The sequence below is a fragment of the Rhinoraja longicauda genome, chromosome 11, assembly GCF_053455715.1.
Source record: "Rhinoraja longicauda isolate Sanriku21f chromosome 11, sRhiLon1.1, whole genome shotgun sequence".
In the NCBI taxonomy this organism is placed as follows: Eukaryota; Metazoa; Chordata; class Chondrichthyes; order Rajiformes; family Arhynchobatidae; genus Rhinoraja; species Rhinoraja longicauda.
Window position 1 is genome coordinate 10,667,867 of NC_135963.1, and position 22,762 is coordinate 10,690,628.

Sequence of the window (22,762 nt, forward strand, 5' to 3'; positions counted from 1 at the left end):
ATAATATCAGAGCACGTTATTTATAAGAATTCTCAATCTTGTTGGATGAGAATCATATGGATTGTAAAACAGATGGTTATATGGAGATAAAATATGATCCAGCCATTACTTAATTGAATGGTGAAACAGGCCATAAGAGCTCCTATTCATGTTCTTTGTCAATTTCTAAAGTGCAGCCTTTCAATAAATTATCCTATGCTATTGTTTCATAAATCAGAGCATTTCACATTGAAAAATAACAAAGTAATTTTGTTCCATTCTTCTAGTTTGTGTACATATACGCGGTACGTATTGTTACTGTGGACTGCTGCTATTTTTACTACAATTTCTGCAATTTGTGTATTGATTTTGTGTATTTCACTAAAATATTTTCTTTTTAAAAACCGAATCACGTCAGTTTGAACTTCAATCTGTTAATAATTTTACTTGTGATGTTCCAACATATATTGCTGTGTGCTGACAGACATGCTTTAGGGTAAATGGCAACGTGTGTTAATGCATACAATGATTACTCTTGAGAACAGAGCAATGCATGTGCTTCAACGGGGTTTTTTTAATTTAGATTGAGTAATTTATGTTATTTCTGTGGCCAGCTGATAATTTTTATTTGATTTAAATGGCGACTGCTGGTAAAATATGGAGAAATGTTCCTGTTCCAATTTTTAATGTTAATGTTGTTGACACCCCATGCATCCCATGCTTCAGTTGTCACCCGATGGCAAATAATAAAGCTAAGATTACTAAGATTAGCTGCAATCCACATAATTTATCCGTTTACAGAAATCCATCACCCTCTGATGCATGTTATCGCACATAACCTCTGAGAAAAATGCATAGTTCACTACAATTAATGTGGCCGTCTAGAACCATATTACTTGGCTGATGTGCCTCTTGATTTTCTTTTGTTTGTAGTTTTATTGTTTTCTTTATTTTCATGTTAGCTGTCATTCTCTCACTTCTCCCCTGCCACATCTTGCTCATCCTCGACTCCCTATGGCCCCCAGTCTCCTAGATTTTCCAGGGATCCACTGTCTTACTGTATGAATGAAATAAAGACAGTGAAACCCCGAATTCCTTCTTTCAAGGATTTCAAAAGAGGGGTAAGTTGGTTTATTTTGAACATAAGCTTAAAACCGTTTGGATCGTAGCATGTGACTGATATGCAAGGGCTTCCGTGGTTAGTTCGACAGCTAAATTGTTTTTTCAATTAATGGCCATAATCAATTGCGTCAGCATTTAACCATATTCTCTTCTGCCACATTTACTTGTTAATCCAAAAGACAAGATCTTAGATCTGTTTTAGGATTATAAACTTTGAGCCTTGAATTACTGCTGAATTTGAATTGAATCATAACTTTATAATTTTTTTACTTTTTAAATTATAACTTTTTCCATAGCGGAAATGTGCAGTGAAATGTAGGTAACTATTTATATTTCACTGCTAACCATAAAAGCCCTATTTTATGACAAGGTTTCTTATGTGAAGGCGATTTGAGTGTGATTCCACCATGATTTTGTTTGGTGCATTCTTGTATTTTATGAAATGATAACAATGTTGCATGGTTTTGTTTGAACGGCATTTGGTACCAGAATGGTTCACAGTATTCTTCCTTGTGCACAGCACTTGAATGGAGAACAAAATAACATAGGACAAAGGCATTTACATTTTTCATTTGCTGATACCTTGAGTCTCTGTGAATAATAGTAGATGTTTTTGCCTTTTTTCACCCTTACTCTGCCAAAATCTTGCAGTGGCTCAACAAGCTATGACCCGCATCCAGTGGGTTGTCTCACATCTTTATAGCAATTTATAAGGATGTTTGTGTCTGATGATCCCTGGTAAGAAATCACTTATCTAAGCTAGAGGATGGCGTAATATGATTTTTTAATTAAAATAATATTGTTTCCATTATGTGGTATTTTACAACACACAAGCAGTCCATTTGGCCTGACTGGTCCACTCCGGTTCCTGTTGTGTTTTCCCGATTGATCTTGCAACTGTGAAGCATGAGTCAAAATGACCGTTGTCTTTGGTGCTGTTCATTGTGATAAACTGTTGTCCAACAGCTGCCTACATTGAAGATATTTTGAAGGGGTCAGTATACCTTTTCTTGTATGTGACCAAGAGGCTATGTACTGAAAGTTTGCATGTGTTTTATTTTTAAATGTGCAGTGCTGAACTTTGAAGCATTTAAAGTTGTAGCATCCCTTTCACACCGATCCAGTGTGGGCAATATTTTTAATCTCCAAATTGTGACAAGAATGTGCATCAGGGTTTTTTTGACCAATAATATTTCAATTGAAATGCAATTATTTTTATTAGGCATGACCTAATTAAATAAATATGAATGAATATGGAAGGTAGTATCTTAAACTTTTATAACCTTGATGTCCAGCATGTGAAATGCTTTTGAAGTGTAGTTGTTACGGCATCGTAGCAATTAATGAAATATACCCAGCAATATCCCACAGGCACCAGTTTGCTAGTGCAGAGATAGATTAATAGCATTGGCTGGAAGTTAATTATTCATCAGGGCACCCTGGGGAACTCTTCTTCAAATTAATATCACGCATCTCTTGTATGCCCCAAGAATACAAATGCAATTTTGGTTTAACGTCCAACTTCAAAATGGCATCTTCAGTCTGGCAGGATTCTCCTGGAAACTGCACTGGAATGCAATAAAACTGCAGTGGAATGCAAAGATTTGTGTGCACACGTCTAGGCAGTGGATGTCAAATCCAACTTTTAATTTGTATGGGGAGAATGCCATCAACTGAGCCAAGGCTGAAACAAATGAAGTCATATTCAGACAAATTAAGCTGGAAAGAATGCAGAGAGGATTTACGAGGATGTTACTAGGGCTTGAGCTCCTGAACTACAGGGAGAGGTTGGACAGGCTAGGACTTTATTCCTTGGAGTGCAGGAGGTTGAGGGATGATCTTATTGAGGTCTATAAGATCATGAGGGGTTTAGATGGGTTAGATGCACCCAGAGTCTTTTACCCAGAGTAGGGGAATCAAGAACCAGAGGATATAGGTTAAAGGTAAGAGGGGCAAGATTTAATAGGAACCTGATGGGCAACTTTTTCACACAGAGGGTGATGGATATATGGAACGAGCTGCAAAAGGTGGTAGTTAAAGCAGATACGATAACAACATTTAGAACACATTTGGACAGGTATATGGGTAGGAACGATTTAGAGGGATACGGGCCAAACGTGGGCAGGTAGGACTGGTGTAGATGGGGCATCTTGGTCAGCATGGGCAAGTTGTGCCGAAGGATCTGTTTCCATGCTGTATGACTGTATGACACAATGCTGGAGTAACTCAGCAGGTCGGGCAGCATCTCTGGACAGATTGGGCAGCATCTCTGGAGAACATGGCTAGGTGATGTATCAGGTCAAGACCCTTCTTCAGTGTAAAAGATATTTTAACCATAAAATGTAAACCAGTCTTTCTATGATCTTTTATGTTAGCTTCAAAAACATTATCTTGGGATGATCCGTTGATAATTCTGGTCACTGCTGCCAACAACCCTCCCCAAAATATCCAGAATGGCACGGTTCCATTGTGCTCTATCAACCATGCAAAAACGTACGCTCTTGTTTTGGCACAGATTTTGTATGGTTTTTTTAAACTTTAAATATTTTAATCTTTTATTTTCATATTTTAAACTTTAATGTACTGGGAAATTAACTTGTATTTACAAAATAGAAGAGAGGTCATTAGGATGTAAAGTAAATTGAATGATTTAAAATCAAGTTATATTCAGATACAGGATTTTGCACTATTACAAGAGATGATTTTTTTTGTAATACTCTTTATCAGTTGCACTCTCGAAAGAATCAATAAATAAATTTTAACATGGGAGGAATAAGAACTATAATGGCCACTTTATCTAACAACTCCGAGTTTGCGGGTGATGCAAAGCTGTGTGGCAGTGTGAGCTGCGAGGAGGATGCTATGAGGCTGCAGGGTGACTTGGATAGGTTGGGTGAATGGGCAGATGCATGATAATGTAGATAAATGTGAGGGTATCCACTTTGGTGGCAAGAAGAAGGCAGATTATTATCTGAATGGTGTCAAGTTAGGAAAAGGGGTGGTGCAACGAGACCTGGGTGTCTTTGTTCATCAATCACTGAAAGTAAGCATGCAGGTTTCGTCCAAAAAAATCATTTTTTTGGATGACAAATAAAGCTATCTTGAATCTTGAAGGTACGGCAGGCAGTGAAGAAAGCAAATGGCATGTTGGCCTTCATAGCGAGCGGATTTGAGTATAGGAGCAAGGAGGTCCTATTGCAGTTGTACAGGGCCCTGGTGAGACCACTCCTGGAGTATTGTGTGCAGTTTTGTTCTCCTAATTTGAGGAAGGACATACTTGCTATTGAGGGAGTGCAGCATAGGTTCACCAAGTTAATTTCCAGGATTGCGGGACTGACATATGATGAAATAATGGATCACTGGGCTTATTTTCACTGGAATTTAGAAGGATGAGAGGGGATCATAGAGAAACATAAAATTCGTAGAGGATTGGACAGGCTAGATGCAGGGAAAATGTTCCCGAAGTTGGGGGAGTCCAGAACCAGGGGTCACAGTTTAAGAATAAGGGGTAGGCCATTTAGGACTGAGATGAGGAAAAATGTTTCCACCCAGACTTTGGAATTCTCTGCCACAGAAGGCAGTGGAGGTCAATTCACTGGATGTTTTCAAGAGAGAGTTAGACACAGCTCTTGGGGGTTACGGAATCAAGGGATGTGGGGAGAAAGCAGGAACGGTACTGATTTAGAATGATCAGCCATGATCATATTGAATGGCGGTGCTGGCTCGAAGGGCCGAATGGCCTCCTCCTGCACCTATTTTCTATGTTTAGCTGTATTCCTGTGTTTCCACAAGTGAGTGTTGCGTGAGGCCCCCCCTTTGAACAACGTAGTTTGCATGGTAAAGAAGCAAGTCATCCTTCACTCCGAGCGACTGGCACATGAATGGCATATACTGCAGCCACCTTATTTTAAAGGAGTGGTAGCAGGTATAATGTTGCTCGCGCATGTTGACTTTTTTGACTTTTATTGAATAATGCCTGTCTAGATTAATGGGGAATTCAATCATCTGACATGCCTTGTAGAATTTGTGGTGTCACCTGTCACAGAGTATTCAGCCTTTGACCTTCCAAGGGAGTTTTTTGCGGCTGCCCACCTCGAGCTTTTGATCAGTAGTGAGCCACTAGGGGCTGGGACGTATTTTACAGTAATACACTTGAATTTCGTAGAGAAACAATCAGTCTCTTTTATAATCAGTGGTCATTGGCCAGTGTGGTACAACTTAATCGCTGTGCCCCTCAATCAGCTCTGACCCTGATATAGCAAGTTATCCAAATAATTAATTTCCGAGTGATCACCCTCATGAAGGACCTCCTGACAACTAGTTTGGAGGCTGAGGTTACAGTGTATTTGGGGGCATGAGAAGATGCATCAATGTTCTCCCTTTTGAAGCGAGCAGAGAAAGCAGAAGTTGTATAGGAAAATAACTGCAGATGCTGGTACAAATCGAAGGTATCACAAAATGCTGGAGTAACTCAGCGGGACAGGCAGCATCTCAGGAGAGAAGGAATGGGTGACGTCTCGGGTCGAGACCCTTCTTCAGACTGATATCAGGGGAGAGAAAGCAGAAGCGCTTGCTTGAGAGTGATGACTCACTGTTGCTTGAGCTACAACTTGGTTTTGCCTTGGAGGAAGTGATGGCCTGCAACCCTTGCCACAGCTGCCAAATGTCAGTCTCATCCTCCAGTTTAGATAAGGAGTTAGTGGTGGACTTTAGGAGGAGAGGAACACCCCTGTGCCCTGTCTCCATTAATGGTGTGGATGTGCAGTTTACCAAGGAGTACAAATACCGTGGTGTTTACCTGGACAGTAAACTGGACTAGTCCAGGAACGCTGAGGCCCTGTACAAGAGGGGACTGAGCCGCCTGTACTTTTCGAGAAGGCTCCGCTCCTTCAATGTCTGCAGTAAGATGCTGCAGATGTTCTACCAATCGGTGGTAGCCAGTGCCACCTTCTTCGCTGTAGTGTACTGGGGCAGCAGAGCATAGGCCGCGGACGGCAACAGGATTAACAAACTCATCAGGAACTCTGGCTCCGTCCTGGGGGTGGGGTTGGATTTATGGGAGGTGGTCTTGGAGGGGAGGATGCTCTTCAAACTGTGTAGCATCTTTGACAGTGCAGCTCACCCGCATGACACACTGGTCAACCTGAGGAGCACCTTCAGCAACAGACTGGTTCCACCAAGATGCAGCACAGAACGCCACAGGAGATCCTTTTTCCCAGTGGTTATCAAACTGCACAACTCCTCCCCCTTCAGTCGTGGAGTAGACTGATTCACCCCCCACCCCCATCTTTGCACATCCCCAATCCTTTCTGCTTGTCACTTTAATTTCATGTTTCATGTATCTTGTGTTGGCAGATCAATTTCGCTCCTGAGAAAAATAAAGTTCTATCGCATCATATCGTAGATTGATAGTGCATCTTTGCTTTTCTGATGGCGTTATTGAGGTCGTACCTCAAATTCCTATATGACCCTGTATTGCCAGACATGAATACCCATGATCTGGTCCTTAATAGATTATTGAACTCCCTTGTTCATCTCAGGCTTCTGGTTGGGGAACACTCTGATGGTCTTTGTGGGAGCATATCCCATCACACATTTCCTTATGAAGCCGGTAGCATATTCGTTCAGGTCAGTTGCCGAAACTTTGAATGACGCCCAGTCTACTGACACCAAGCAGTCTCCATTTTGTTAATTAATTTGTTAAATAACAGTAGAATTAGAGGAGAGGATTTTCATTTTCTTTGATGAAAGTTTTGGAAGATGTTGCTTGAAAGGATGATAGCTACTGAAACCCTCAGCATTTAAAAAAAATAATTAAATCTTGCATATGTATGAGGTGCTTTAACTTTCACGTTACAGACTAAGAGCAGGGATGTGGAATTAAATAGAATGGATTTAACTGACATTGGTAAGATGGACTCTCTTCAGTTCTGCAAATTTTGGTTCTGTGAATTGGAATTTGAACTAAATATGATGGTAATCAGGGATGAGCATCGAATCCCTATTTCTGTTTTGTGAATTGGAAAGGTAGTTGAAACAGCAGCCAAAGGAATTTGGGAACACCCCTGACCTGGGAAACTGTTGCTACAATAAGCTTAGGTTGAAATTAATAGCTTGCCTTCTTTTATAGCCTTCTTTTTATGCATAGCAGGTCTCAAACCACAGGAGAGTGTTCTTTCTGATTCCCAACTAGACACTTTTCATGTTTAAGATGTGTCATTTACAGAAAGACTAATCCATTGTGATCATCCCTAAAATAGGCACACATGCTGGATTAACTCAGCGGGACAGGCAGCATCTCTGCACAGAAGGAATGGGTGACGCTTCTGCAGTCTGAAGAAGGGTTTCGACCTGAAATGTCACCCATTCTTTCTCTCCAGATTTGCTGCCTATCACGCTGAGTTACTCCAACATTTTGTGTCTATCTTCGGTTTAAACCAGCATCTGCAGTTCCTTCCCACACAAGTGATCATCCCTATTGTACATCATCTACAAGCATACAATTCCGATGGTCATGAATAATTATAGTAGAGGCAGGAATTCTTTTTTTCTGCTCTAAAACGTATAGAGACTAATCAGTTGAGTAGCGGAGGTGAGCTTGCCTGCCACAAAGACTAGAATTGAATAAGAGAATCAAAAGATCTAATTTATAAAAGGGTCAGCTTGCTTTCCTTCAAAATTTCATGTGGCATTCTTCAATTTTTGTGCTGAAACTGGCGTATTCGCGTCACATGGGGATGCAGCAGCTTAAATGTGTTTGATGCTGATTATACATTATATAAAGCTATAATTAGTACAGTTGGAAAGCATTTATATTGATTCCTTTCTCTCTTCATATGAACTGTGAAGCTTTCAATAAAGCTGGTAAGCAGCACTTTGAACCCAAGGCTTTGGTGTTGCTTTTGTGGAAGTGTTTATGGTTGAAGTGTCTTCAAAATTGTTACGCTGCATTGATTTGTTTCTCTAATCTGTTATTTATGCAATATTTGATAACGCTTGTGCCTGAGACTCATTGTGCTTGTGTTATTAATTCTACATCTTGCTGAATTTGTCCTGGCAGAGTTGCCTTGTTTTCCTTCAAAATGGGTAACTTCTAAATTAGCCAGCTAATCCACAATGCCAGATTTATGGCTGGGTAGCAAGTTTAAAAGCTTTCCCTAAAGTTTTCCCTCAAGCTGTTTTGTTGCTTTATTATTAGATGTGTGTGCGTGTGTGTGTAATTGCATTGAAATGCAGCTTTATCTCTTCCTTTTGATCCACCCCACATTGTCTGCCTGCAACTTCATATCAAAACTGAACACATAATAACAGTGGACTTGAGCGTTAGTACTTTTTGTTCTCACTGTTGTCCCACATCCAATTAACAGAAGTGACAGTGCCCAACATGAGTTATGATTTCATTTCAGTCGCACTTCATCCAGGATAAAGAAAGATTTTCTATGTACAAAGTTCCATTTATTGTTGTGGACACTAACTCGAATACCTCAATGAAAATAGGCCACTGCAAATGACAGCTACCAGACTCAAATCTTGCCACTCCGATGTGAAGACAACTTGTTCCAGATGCAAACACTATAGAGTACATGTTTTTTGTTTTACTCTAACATTTTTACAATGCTTCTGCACAACAGTTTATTGATGAGTTCAAATTCAATATTGCTGTAATAAAATGGTAATGCAGACATAACACACCTGCACCTTAATAACCTCAAATACTGATTTTATGACTGTGGCCCTTGTGGGGAAATCTAATTTTGAATGACTTGTTAATGATCAACTCCAATGCATGGGATCATGTCTCGACTGTGAGCAATTGCATTGAAACATTTTGGGGGGTTTCTGAGTGCCATAATAAATGCTATCTGTTGAACTGATGTGCATTTTATGTGTTGTTTTAATTCAGATGTGATTTGTTGTGGCGTGATTATTATATTATTAAAAGGCATGCTCAAAGCATATTTTCATATTGTGTAATGCTTTTGAACAAAGTCATGATGTTGTCGCAAAAAAAAAATCTCACTGCTATTGGTGAAATTACAGAATTGTGCTGTTCCAAATCACCCGCTTTAAACTTATCTGCAACCAAGTTAATGCTGGCTTTCACATTTGATGTCAATATTTTGACAGTAAGTACAAAGTTAATCAATGTGACTTAAAAATTGGTTCAATCTTTGTTTCAGGGTGCTATATCAGAAGACTTTAGTCACCTGCCACCGGAACAGAGGCGCAAGAAGCTTCAGCAAAGGATTGACGAGCTTAACAAGGAATACCAGAAGGAAATTGACCAAAGGTCTGAGCAGGCTAAGTTGTACTTATTCTGGAAGATAGCATTGCGATGAAGCTTGCACATCATATGCTGTCTATTTTGAGTCTATTTCTAAACAATGTTGGGAACAAACCATGGAAAAAGCCACAGTTTCAATATTAATGATAATTTTAATAATATACTTGAGCTGCATTAATTAACATCAGAAATTTTAACTTAATTTACATTTCAGGTAACAGGTTTACTTTTAAATTTAAAAGCTGACCATCAAATGGTGACTATTTTCACTGACTTTGTGATAAAGTCATAGGTGCCTTGTGTTTTGTTCACGTGAAGTGCATGTAGTATATAAACAGAACTGACACTTTTAGAATATGATTGATTAAGGTGGTCATTTAATGTTTGACAGTGGAATGACGGAGAACTAGTGCGAATTGGCTGGCACAGACTTGGTGGGTCGAAGAGCCTGTTTCCATGCTGTTTCGTGAAATAAACCTATGATGGTTGGTAGGTAAAAGTGCTGCCTGGTGTTGAATCTTTCCATGTTGGGCACAGTTCTCACACTCACTACTTGATGGTGCACTGGGTTAGGTGATGCATCCTGGGCCAGCGATCAGGCTACAACAACTTCACGTTGCCTCTCAACTAGGGGCATGTCAAGCAGCCAATATGTGTGCTTCCAGCTATTTAGTAATCCCAACTGAAAAAGGAATGAATGTATTCAGTTGGGTTCAGTGATCTGAATGGTTTAATAACCTTTCCCTGGAATTTACATTTGAAAACTGTTCACCTAAGTATGATGCAAGTACATAGTTCATTGAAACTGGCATCACAGGTAGATAGGGTGATCAAAAAGGCTTTTGGCACATTGGCCTTCATCAGTCAGAGCATTGAGTATAGAATTTGGGAGGTTATGTTTCAGTTGTTTAAGAAATTGGTGACGCCGAATGTAGAGTATTGTGTTCAGTTTTGGGCACCATGTTATAGGAAAGGTGTTGTCAAGCTGGAAAGGGTGCAGAAAATATGTTTTGAGGGCTTGAGCTATGGGGAGAGGTTGAGCAAGCTAGGACTCTATTCGTTGGAGTGCAGGAGGATAAAGGGTGATCTTCTAGAGATGTACAAAATCTTGAGAGGAATAGTTCAGAGAGGCACACAGAGTCTCTTGCCCAGAGTAGGGGAATCGAGAACCAGAGAACAGGTTTAAGGTGAGGGGGGAAAGATTTTAAAAGAATCTGAGGGTTAACTCTTTCACACAGAGGGTGGTAGGTGTATAGAATGAGGAGGTAGTTGTGGCAGGTACTATCGTAATGTTTAAGAAATTTAGACAGACACATGGATACCTGTTTAGAGGGATATGAGCCAGACTAATGTAGGTGAGACTTGTTGGCCGGCGTGGGCAGGTTGGGTCGAAGGGCCTGGTTCCACGCTGTAAGACTCTTTGACTCTATGACTATTGGGTTGTTGGTGCCTTTGGAACTTCAGCCTCAAAGGTCTTGAGTCACAACCAAGAAAACGGCTAGAAAAGTTTCCATTTGCAAAGATGATTTCTTATTTTTGACCTCTGGCCTTTTCTTGTTCGATGCATTGCATAATTGTTTACATTGGTCACCAACTTAAGAGGCTTCACACAGAATTGGTACAGCTGCAACCTCCTTCACAGTTGAACCACAAAATTTGGGATACTGCAAAATGAGGTGTTAGCTTACAGATACCAGCAACTAATGAAACTAATGCTTGACTGTTATGAGCAATGACAGCTGTTTTACAAATTGTTCGTAAGGTGCTATAAAGTAGATTACAACTTGGAAAGTGGGTGTGAAGTAACAACACACATCAGAGATACAATAACATTCTTTGGTGCTACTATTTATAGTGGTATAAAGGGAGAATAAAATATGGCAACTCAGATTTAAAAAAAATACCACAGATACTCAAAATCTGAAATAGAAACACCATCTTGAAATATTATCTCTGATCCCCTTTCATGCCTAGGATTTGTAATTAATCTAAAAATTATTCTGAAGGAAAAACGAAAATAATATGTTTTTGGGTTACTGGAAGTGGGCTAATCAAACAAATGCTAATTTTTAAACATCCTTATTTAAGATTACCTTCATATTTCTTTCTTTATTGTGTTCGTTTTCAGAGTCATTACGTGATCACTATTATAATCGTGTAGTTCTCCCGATAATGTTACATCATGCTATCTGTTACAATAACATTCCGTTACAGTCACATTACATTTTGTGTCCATTTGCTTCCTAGAATAATTCTTCCAGTTGGACTACCTTCAAAAATGCTCTTGTTTTATTGCACTAATCCTTCAGCAGTCACTGTAGTGATTCAACTCTTCCTCCCTGCTGCCATGAATAGACCTGCCTTTATCACGTCCTCAATCTGCCCAGTATTAGAACAGGAGTCAACCCAAACATGTCTCCCATTTGCAGTTTGATTTTCTGTGTTATGCCTAACAGTTCCAGTTTTCTCCTTGTGCAATTAGTTTAATCATGGTTTTGGGAGAACATAAAGTTTAAAATGCAGCTGATTAGCAAAAGAAACTTAAACATCCATCAACTCATTTCATATTCCTATGAAAAAAACCTCAATTTTGGGCTCCTTTTACATCATGTAATATTGAATTATTTATTCATTCAGCAAAACCAAGTAGAGGCATTTAAGTGTGTAGGAAGAAACTGCAGACGCTTGGTTAAACCGAAAATAGACACAAAATGCTTGATTAACTCAGAGGAACAGGCAGAGAGACATTTAACTAATAGGCTGGTCCTGTTATGATATGCATTTTAAGATGTGGGTTTTGCTGAACGTTGACCTCACAATTTGAAGTGTTTGCAAGTGGTTAAACGTAGTTTAATATGAATTTTAACTAAAATCGGAAAATATAGCTTGTTTAAATGTGCAAGACAATTTTTATTTTTTAGAACATAGAAGAGTACAGCACAAGAGCAGACCCTTTGGCCAAACATGACGCCAAGATCATCTCATATATATCTGCACATCATCCACATCCCTCCATTCCCTTCACATCCACATGCTTATCAAAAAGTGCATCTGCCTCAACCACCATCAACCGCAGTGAGTTCCAGGCAGTACGATCTATGTAAAAAAAACCTTGCCTCGCGCATCTCCATTAAACGTTGCCCTTTCACCTTAAAGCTGTGTCCACTCGATGTCTACTATATAGCACGTTCAACCAATTTGAAAAATATATGCCAGTCTGAAGAAGGGTCTCGACCCGAAACGTCACACACTCCTTCTCGTCAGAGATGCTGCCTGACCCGCTGAGTTACTCCAGCATTTTGTGTCTGCCATTGGTATCAATGTGTATTTACTTAATTAAACCTACCTATGTTAAATGCTGTGTTGTAATTGTAAGAACTTCACTGAATTAAGAATTCTTGAATAATTATTTAATATACCTCAGTAGTAGGTTTTAGAAATTATGAATAGCCATACAGATTTAAACAAAAATATGAAATTTGGATTTTAAAAATCTAATCTTAACATTAAAAATGAAAATTGGAGTGGTACCGATATCCATTTTTTATGCATTTTACATGAGATAATTCATTAACATATAATTGCACTGCATTTTAACAGAGATGCCTTAAACAAAATGAAAGACGTTTACGAACGAAATCCCCAGATGGGTGATTCTGGTAGTTTGCACCCAAAGATATCAGAGACCATGAACAACATTGACAGACTACGTTACGAGATTCAAAAGAACGAGGTAACTTGGAAAGTTGTCGTTGTATCTTGACAACATAGTCTTGGAAGTCGGATATGCTTTGTGTTTGTTTTTGTATGTTTTCTTTTTGTATATTTGAGTACTTACGCGGCTATACAGCTCTACATGTGTTGTATGCTTTAGCTCGCAGGTATGACATGCACTGTCGATCTGATTCTTATTCAGAGCTGAGTTAGCACTTCAACTTGTTGGCATTTGGGAAATAATAGTTGTTTCTGGACAAGGCAGGGAAAAAGTAGGGGATTGAAGGAGCATGTACAAACCCCGTACAAGCAAACACCCGTAGTCAGGATTGAATCTGGGTCTCTGGCGCTCTAAGGCAGATGTCAGTAGTACCATGACAATAGGGAGAAGATGATGGGTGGCTGATTCTGTGATCAACTGATGCCTCCAGCAGATGAAAACTGGCTCCTTGGTTTGGCTCTGTACTTCTTCAGCACTGTTTAAAATTAGAATCTTAAGGATAATATTTTTTTGTTGATTCTGCTGGAAACTTGCTTCATTGGTGTTTGGGTTGAATGGTGCCTATCAACACATTGTCAAAACTATGCTCCTGTTTAAAGTTTAAAATATTAATTAGTAGTTAATTAATTGGGGCAACTATTCAGTGGACTGAAAGTCAGGGAGTTTGTTTTTGGGTCATCGTCTGTAATAAGTCACTGGCCCATGCTGGGTCATAGGCAGTGGAACGTAAGCACCTCATGGTAGGAGGAGAAAGAGATAGCTGCTATTGTAGCAGATATTTGGGATGCTTTTCTGAAAATATATTTTGTGATAACATTAGCTTAATGCATTTCATTTTAAACCACATATTGAACTGATTCTGTTATAAAACCCATTTTTATTATGATCTATATTTTACTCTGGACCGGCTGAGTTACTCCAGCACTTTGTGTCTATCTTTGGTATAAATCAGCATCTGCGGTTCTTTATTTCTACACATGACTGCTAACTGATACCTTGTTCATTTCTTTAAGGCATGGATTGCTGAGGTTGAAAAAACGTGTGGAAGGGGAGATAGACGGTTAAGTGGTGGTGGTGCGTTTGAACGTCCCATTGAAACTAACCACCATGGAACACCTGGGCGAGAGAGGTACGTTAATGGATTTAGAACGTCATGAGTTAAAGAACTTCAACTAGTTTTGATGCATTTTTCACTGACTTAATCAACACAAAGTTTGAATGCTGTTGGGTTTTGTTGAGGAAGTATTTTCTTAGCTTTGTTTTGCAAACTACTGAACTAAGATCAACTGAAAACAAAACAAGCTTCTCAACAACTTGTTCAACAACAAATTGAACGGTAAATCCTGAACTGACTGTGGGCTATAGGCTAATGGTAAATGTTTTCTAAATCAACAGAAGGCAGATATTTAAAACAATATTAAAGAAGGAATGGTGTTGTATCAATGAATATCAGTTCTAAAACATGTAAAAGCGTGTTCATAGCCAATAGATTTCTTGAAACATTCAAACGTGTTAAAGTGTCTTCCATTTCTAGCATATATATAGTGGCATGATTACAAGGTGCATTTGATTAAAGTGAACCTATTATTGACTTGTGGCAGTTTGTAAAATCTGATTAAGTTTTGGAGCCTGCTTTCTGTCAACCATGACAACCATTGTTGGCATCCACATGGCATTCCACAACAAAAATAATAAAGCATTTGGGATAATATGTTACAAAAGAGGAATGTCCTGGACGCTAATCCTTGATGCTTGTAATTAATATTCTCCAAATCTTTCCAAGCTCTCAGGACTTGCATAACTGATGTCGGCACTGCAGAATATCCTTTTTTTTAAGTTCACATTGCATAATATTTAATATACATTAAAAAAATTGTGCTGTTTAAAAATCAACCTATTGAGACTAGATTGCCAAACCGGTCCAATCAGTTGGAAGTTGTATGGTAGCTACCGTCATTATTGAATTTTCATGTGGAGGTGGGACGCTTGAGCAAACTGTTAGTGGATGGCCAGCAACTTAGACCCACACCTCAGAACAGGCATGTCTGACCCAGATCCCCAGTGTCGCCCTCTGCAGTTTCAATTCATAGCATGTTATTGCCAATGATTTACATACTAAATTACAATCAAAACACAAAGTATGTGCTATAACACCAGGATTAGTGCTCAACCAAGAAAACCAAGCCCAAAGCCAAGGTACTATCTAAACTGATTATACAAGCTTATTCTAAGGTGATTCTTTTAATGCTCCATTTTACAAAAATCTTGGATAGCTAAATTTGTTGCAACTTAACATTTGAAGGACTATCCATGAAAATTCCATGAATAATTTTTTTATGGGTACATATAAAATGCATCTAGTTACTTTCAAGTTTATGTATGTGTAAGCTTATCAATAACTGTTGTCTGCTTTAATCAGCCCTGATGGAAGCTATACCGATGATCCAAGCCAAGAGCAGAAAGCACTCCACAGATTTCCTGAACCACGCCGTTCTGTTGAATTTGATGATGAATTTGAAGATGACGAGCCTTTACCTGCTATTGGCCACTGCAAATCTTTGTACCCATTTGATGGTAAAACCTTCGTTTGGTCTCAATTTTTTATTATCGTTACTTTTTAAAGTCTAATGTTTTCCCGAAAGGATCATTTTTATGTGGCCTGTATTGCTAATGGAAATTTGCCACTCCATTCCCATCTGCAATGGGTAAAATAAATTCAAGACTTTTTTCTGTGTAACAATCCACAATGAAAACCACTGCATTGACTTTAAGGAGATGGGAGAGTATCTTAGATTTTTGTTTGAATCCACAGTAGAGCTGAACACAATCAATTTACCTGTGCCTCCCCTGTATCCCTCTACTCCCTTCCTATCCTAGTACCTTCCTAACCTGGGGGAATAAAAAATACTCTCTATGCTATTGATAACCTTCATCTTGGAAACCTCTTTTAGGTCATCCCTCGGCTCCAGAGAAAACAAATCCAAATTTACTAATGTCTCCTTGTAACTAAAGCCCTCCATTCCAGGCATCATCCTGATGAATCTCTTCTGCACTCTTTCTTGCACTACCACATGGAAAATACAAATAGTCTGAAGAAGAGTCCCGACCTGAAACATCGTCTGTCCGGTTCCCTCCATGGGTCCTGTCTCACCTGCTGCGTTCCTCCCAGCAGTATGTTTTTTTTTTCAAGATTCCAACATCCGCACTCTTATGTGTACGTTCTCCTTGTAGTGTGGTGTCCACAGCTGCACACAGTAGTTCAAGTGCAGCCTGACAAATGTTTTGTACACTTGCAACATGATGTTGCACCTATTATGCTCAGCACTTCAGCTATGAAGGCCACCATACCTTTGCTTTGTTCACTAACCTATTTTCGCTATTTTCAAGAAACTATGAATTTGCGTCCCAAAGTCTCTCCGTACATTAACACTACTAAGGTCCCTGCTGTTTACTGTGTATGCGCAGCAATTATTTGACATTGCTGTTCCTTATACAACCAGTGTTTCCAGTGTGTTCTGCTTCTGTCTGCTTAAATCTACAGAGTTTTGGCATTTGACCCTTCCTCATTACGTCAGGAAGAATATTGTGACAGCTGTATTAACCTGTGCACTTGCTACATGTCCGCTGAGAGGCTAACTGGTTTTGAGTCTAATAATTGCCATCTTACAGGCTTAAAGGACAATTCTTTTGAGCAAGATCTAAGATAGAAACATAGAAAATAGGTGCAGGAGGAAGCTATTCGGCCCTTCGAGCCAGCACCGCCATTCATTGTGATCATGGCTGATCATCCACAATCAATAATCCGTGCCTGCCTACTCCCCATATCCTTTGATTCCACTAGCCCCCAAAGCTCTATCTAACTCTCTCTTAAATCCATCCAGTGATTTGGCCTCCACTGCCCTCTGTGGCAGAGAATTCCACAAATTCACAACTCTGGGTGAAAAAGTTCCTTCTCACCTCAGTTTTAAATGGCCTCCCTTTTATTCTAAGACTGTGGCCCCTGGTTCTGGATCGCCCAACATTGGGAACATTTTTCCTGCATCTAGCTTGTCCAGTCCTTTTATAATTTTATATGTCTCTATAAGGTCCCCTCATCCTTCTAAACTCCAGTGAATATAAGCCTAGTCTTTTCAATCTTTCCTCATATGACAGTCCCGCCATCCAAGGGATCAATCTCGTGAACCTCGACTACAAGGATGTCCTTCCTCAAATTAGGAGACCAAAACTGTACACAATACTCCAGATGTGGTCTTACCAGGGCCCTATACAACTGCAGAAGAACCTCTTTACTCCTATACTGAAATCCTCTCGTTATGAAGGCCAACATGCCATTAGCTTTCTTCACTGCCTGCTGTACCTGCATGCCAACTTTCAGTGACTGCTGTACATGGACACCCAGGTCTCGCTGCACTTCCCCGTTACCTAACCTGATACCATTGAGATAATAATCTGCCTCCTTGTTTTTGCCGCCAAAGTGGATAACCTCACATTTATCTATATTATACTGCATCTGCCACGCATCTGCCCACTCACTCAACCCGTCCAGGTCACCCTGTAACCTCCTAACATCCTCTTCACAGTTCACACTGCCACCCAACTTTGTGTCATCCACAAACTTGCTAGTGTTACTTCTAATTCCTTCATGCAAATCATTAATATATATGGTAAACAGTTGCAGCCCCAACACCAAGCCTTGCGGCACTCCACTCGCCACCGCCTGCCATTCTGTAAAGGACCTGTTCACTCCTACTCTTTGCTTCCTGTCTGCCAACTAATTCTCTATCCATGTCAACACCCTACCCCCAATACCATGTGCTCTAATTTTGCTCACCAATCTCCCGTGTGGGACCTTATCAAAGGCTTTCTGAAAATCTGGATACACTACATCCACTGGCTCCCCTTCATCCATTTTACTTGTCACATCCTCAAAAAATTCCAGAAGATTAGTCAAGCAGGATTTCCCTTTCATAAATCCCTTTCCCTTTCATAAATCCATGCCAACTTGGACTTTTCCTTTTACTGCTATCCAAATGCACGGTTATTACCTCTTTAATAATTGACTCCAGCTTCTTCCCCATAGATGTGGACCTAATTAGATGGTTCTATGCAGGGAGTAACACAATTACCATAGACAAAGTGCCCTTTCTCTGAACTGTAAAATTCAGCGAATGAAGTAAATGAGTCAGACCTTTCCATTTTTTTCCCCTGTTGCAGGTCAAAATGAAGGGACATTATCAATGAACGAAGGAGAGGTATTGTATGTCATTGAAGAAGATAAAGGCGATGGCTGGACAAGGGCACGGAAACAGAATGGACAAGAAGGCTATGTGCCGACATCATATGTAGATATTACTCTAGAGAGAAACAGTAAAGGTGCAGTGACCTACATATAAATATTGCTGCTGAAATCCCGTTATAGTCAGGGGGAAAATTGAAATAAGTTAAGATTAAAGGAATAGTGAGGGAACATTAGGAGTATGAATTCTAAAACATTGTTCCTTTTACATAATTCTTTGTTCACCATGTGAGCTGAGCTAATTAATGTTTTAAGTTTAATTTTGTGCATGAATGTGGATCCTGAGTTATAACATGACATAGTATTTGGAAACTGTTAAACTCTAGAATTGTTACATGATTAATCTTTTCTGTTATTCCTGTTGCCTTAAACTTTGTAAATATGTATATAAGTGAAGGGTCTTGGTATTTTCTACTTTTTTTAATTGATTATTAAAGCAAAGGTTTTGGGAATTTTTATTAGAATATAAACTTTTAGCTTTAGAAGTATGAGGATTTATAAACTAACGGTCCTTTTCTTTATTTGTTACTTTTTAGCAAAACATTTTATAAGCGATCCAAAAGAAATGACTTTTGAGTATTGACACTGAAGAGGCCCGTTAAAGTGTTCATTACATTCCTGTTTCATTCTTTTTAAAATGGAACTTAAGCTGTATTTTACTGTGCTATTATTGCCTGATAATTATTTTGCGAGTTATCAAAATGAAACCCTGATTACAGTTGACCTAATGTAACACCTTTCAAAGCGCGTGTACAATTTTGTCGTTCTTTTGGGATTACGTGGTTAAGGAGTTCAACCCAAAACTTGAGAGTTTTTCCTGTTACCTTTTTAAAATTAATTATCTTTTGTTTGTCCTAACTGAATGTAGTAATTAATGGTGCTTTCTTTCTTTTTCCCTGGACTGCAGGTTCCTGAATTGGTCTTTGGGTTCTTGAAACTTTGGGCGAGGCATTGAAGGAGGTTGCATGCAGCTGTTTTCTGGGGTGGGGGAAAAGCGCAATTGCTAAAAGATTGAGGCTGGTAGATGAGGAGGGAGGAGGAAACTGCATGTATATAATGGTTGATTTTTGCCACTAACACAATTAACACCATTCCAACTAAGTTCATATGGTACCCAGTGAATCAACAGTACAGTATTTCACTTTGTTATCAATGCCAAAGGTTAATCTACCCTGGTGAAGTAGTTGCAGATTGGCTTCACTATCAGATGGTATTTTAAAAACATAGTCTGCCTGTGCCATCCTACATGCTCGCCCTAACGTGCTGTTGCATGCTTTTGTAAATCACACTCAATATTGACTTTAGAGATGTCTAGACTGTACTGTGGTTGGCCTGTTTTGTTGATGTGCAATCCTTATTTATCATATCCCTTCTAAACAGTTTCTCACATTTGTAGTTCCATCCCATTTTTCATTTGTGCTACTCGCAGTACTGCATGGAAATAGTGGCGTGTTGATTGCTAGTGTTGAAGAGCTCTGACAAAGCAGTGGCTGCAACTTTTCATCGTTAGTGTACAGTTTATGAATTCTCCTCCCTCCTTGCTGCGGCCTGCATTTTTTTTGTTTCACAAATTGGATTAATCATTGATGACTAAGAGTCAATGGAAACTCAAATGAAAAACGGCACGTGGCTTCGGGGAAAGCAAAGTGGCCCACTGTGAAGAGAGACAATTGGGCAGAAACCATGTGAGATGTACATCACGAGTTCCTTGAAGACAAGCTAGCCACTTATTTTACCACTATCTCACAGTACAGCTGCTGCCTTAAATCAACTATTTTACAGAAGAGTGCCTAAATCTGCTGACTGCCATTGTTTCCAATAGTATCAAACAAGACTTACATTTGATGCAAGCTTAATTGACATCAAGTTTGATTGACTTGCACATTCTCTCAGTACTCAAGCTACTGATGTAGTCATTCCTAATATACAAATGTATTATAATAAGGTACCAGAGGAAGTGTACAACTAATCTTTCAGTCAATATTTATATTGTTTTTACTAAAGATTTGTATTGGTTCACTAAATTGATTTGAAATGAATGTGTTTTTAATTAGAGATTGTAATATTTTTAATTCTGGTCAACTCTTAGGAATAACGATTTAGTTCACGCAAAGCTCTGGTTTAATCAGAACGACTACGCGGATGCTGTAATCTGGAATGGCCTCGTCAACGTGTGGAATTATTCATTCTCGTGGATAATCTAACCCATACGCATTTTTATCTATTTGAGTAACAACATGTATGTAGATATTATATTATCCAGGATACTCTAGACTGCTTGAAAAGCAAACTTTGTTCTTCTGCTGAAGTCCATAATCAACCTGTGATCTGAACTGTAATTTAATTGTAAAATATATAATCTCTGTTCAGTTCAAATCCAACAACCAAGATATATTCCTCAAATTAGATTTTTTAATTTGGGGCTACTTGAAATAAGTTTCTTCAAATGAATGGGGGTGGGAGGTGAAACATTTTCTCAGAAATACCTTTAAACTACTTGAAATAAGTTTCTTCAAATGATTGGGGGTGGGAGGTGAAACATTTTCTCAGAAATACCTTTTAAATGAAATAAAGGATTCTGTGGTTTGGAGTCCAATTTAATTTATGCTGGAAAGAAGCCCATTGTTACTCAGAAAAGGTGAATGTTATGTACATTTAAGCAGTTGTGAAGACTGCAGAAATATGATTTAGTGCTGTGTTAGCTACTAAGTTTGTATTGAAATTACAAATGTGAAACTCTTCTGAATAGAAAAGTGTATAATTTGCTGGAAATCGATTTACCTTTAAACTTCTATCAAACAATATTTTACAATGTTTCTGGACCAAATTGCACATGTCAACCACACAAAACATTATCTGAATATTACCTGATATCTACAATGGTTAACAAGACCAATTTTTTTTTTGCAGCTAATAAATATGAGCAGCCTTTTCATTGCATTAAAAACAGGAAGACATTGTGCAGCAGAAAATTAGTCTTCCTATTGAATTTAGTTCCTGGAAAATAACTATGAATTTATGGCAGACTGATTGTAGACAAAAAAAATCAGCTGTGATGACCTTAAAACAGCAAGGAAAACTTAGTTTAAATGAATTTCAAAAGCTGATTTTTTGTAAAAAACCATAAAGTCTACATGTTTCTTTGTGTTAAGTATGTATATTTTTTAAAGATTCGTCAGATTGATAGATGAATTCTCTGCAACTTGGTGGCACATAATTTTTTTAATTGTACATTAAACCACTGAAAATATTGGCAATGGTACTTAATCTCCCAAGTAGGCACTGTATAATCTGAGTTGTCTTAATTTATATAGCAAATTAACTGTGAAAGTGCTAGAATGTACTAGAAAATATATACTCTTCCATAGCTGTAAATCTGCGGTTAGGTGACTGGAACAAATTGTTACCCAGTATGTAATGTTGTAATGCTTCTGCTTTGTATGTAGTTTTAGATGCTGCTTTCTTGTGAGTAAAATTACAAATATGAGTAAAGAGGCGAACAATTGAAGGAGAGTTTTCTTCTTGCACATTATCTTATATATAAAAGAAAGTTCAAGTTGTATACAGTGTGAGGATCTGGTTTAAATTGTCACTGATAAGTCGTCAGGCAAAGTAGAATGTAGAGTGAAAAGCAGTCAAGGTTTTGAATTAATGACCTTTATGCACATGTTAATTTTTGATTGTCTTTTTTAAGAAAAATTGTTAAGATGCTGTTTAAAATACTTTTTTTGTTGAGAACTGTTAAATAAATTAATGTATTCCAAAGAGTTTTGTCATATTTAAGTACCTGTTATATTAACTGTTTCCTTTTTGAAATTAAATCAGTTTTGATAATACTCCTCGAAATGCTCTTGACGGCAGTCACTGTGTTTGTACGAGGTTTGGTTGTAGCATTGGGTATTCCTATCTAAGGACATCACACTGCAACCTTCCTGATCAATCGATTGCCAGTAATCTCTGTTTGAAAACACTGAAGAAGTGAATATTGGATGAGATCAGACAGCCAGGATGCCCTCAATATTGGTTGCCCAGTTGATAGATGAGCGGCAGTTTGCAAAGGTCCTATCAATGCAACAGAAAGCTTCATCTTCAAGATAGAGGGAAAGCCATGGATATTGCCACTGCTCTTTATCATTCTGCTGTCAGAAGAATATGCGATCAATTCCAATTGCAAGAGATGTAGTAGATGTTCCAGGAGCAGTTTTTCTTATGTACCTGCAAGTTCTATAATGGGAGTATGATGTGACTGTAAAAAGAATGCCACGTTGCAGTAGAGTATGGAATGGATAACATTTATCCTTGAACCAACACAAAACCCAATTATCTAGTTTATTGCTCTTTGAGAGGGGGGGTCTTGCTTTGTACA

At 38.7% G+C, this 22,762-nt stretch overlaps 1 protein-coding gene across 4 annotated transcripts in view; it reads left to right on the top strand.

Moving 5' to 3' along the window:
• Window positions 1–22,161, top strand: part of fnbp1l (formin binding protein 1-like) — a 98,125-nt gene extending 75,964 nt beyond the window's left edge. Inside the window, exons 10-17 of one of the 4 annotated variants that reach the window (XM_078408246.1) lie at window positions 1,005–1,100; window positions 7,951–7,965; window positions 9,282–9,391; window positions 12,986–13,118; window positions 14,114–14,229; window positions 15,520–15,674; window positions 18,315–18,473; window positions 18,933–22,161. In XM_078408246.1, the coding sequence (XP_078264372.1) occupies window positions 1,005–1,100; window positions 7,951–7,965; window positions 9,282–9,391; window positions 12,986–13,118; window positions 14,114–14,229; window positions 15,520–15,674; window positions 18,315–18,473; window positions 18,933–18,979 (831 nt within the window). In that variant the 3' untranslated portion in view covers window positions 18,980–22,161. Of the gene's footprint in view, window positions 1–1,004; window positions 1,101–7,950; window positions 7,966–9,281; window positions 9,392–12,985; window positions 13,119–14,113; window positions 14,230–15,519; window positions 15,675–18,314; window positions 18,829–18,932 lie in introns of those variants that run through there. The other 3 variants (XM_078408247.1, XM_078408249.1, XM_078408250.1) reach the window with 3 other exon arrangements.
• The last annotated feature ends 601 nt before the right edge of the window (window positions 22,162–22,762 follow it).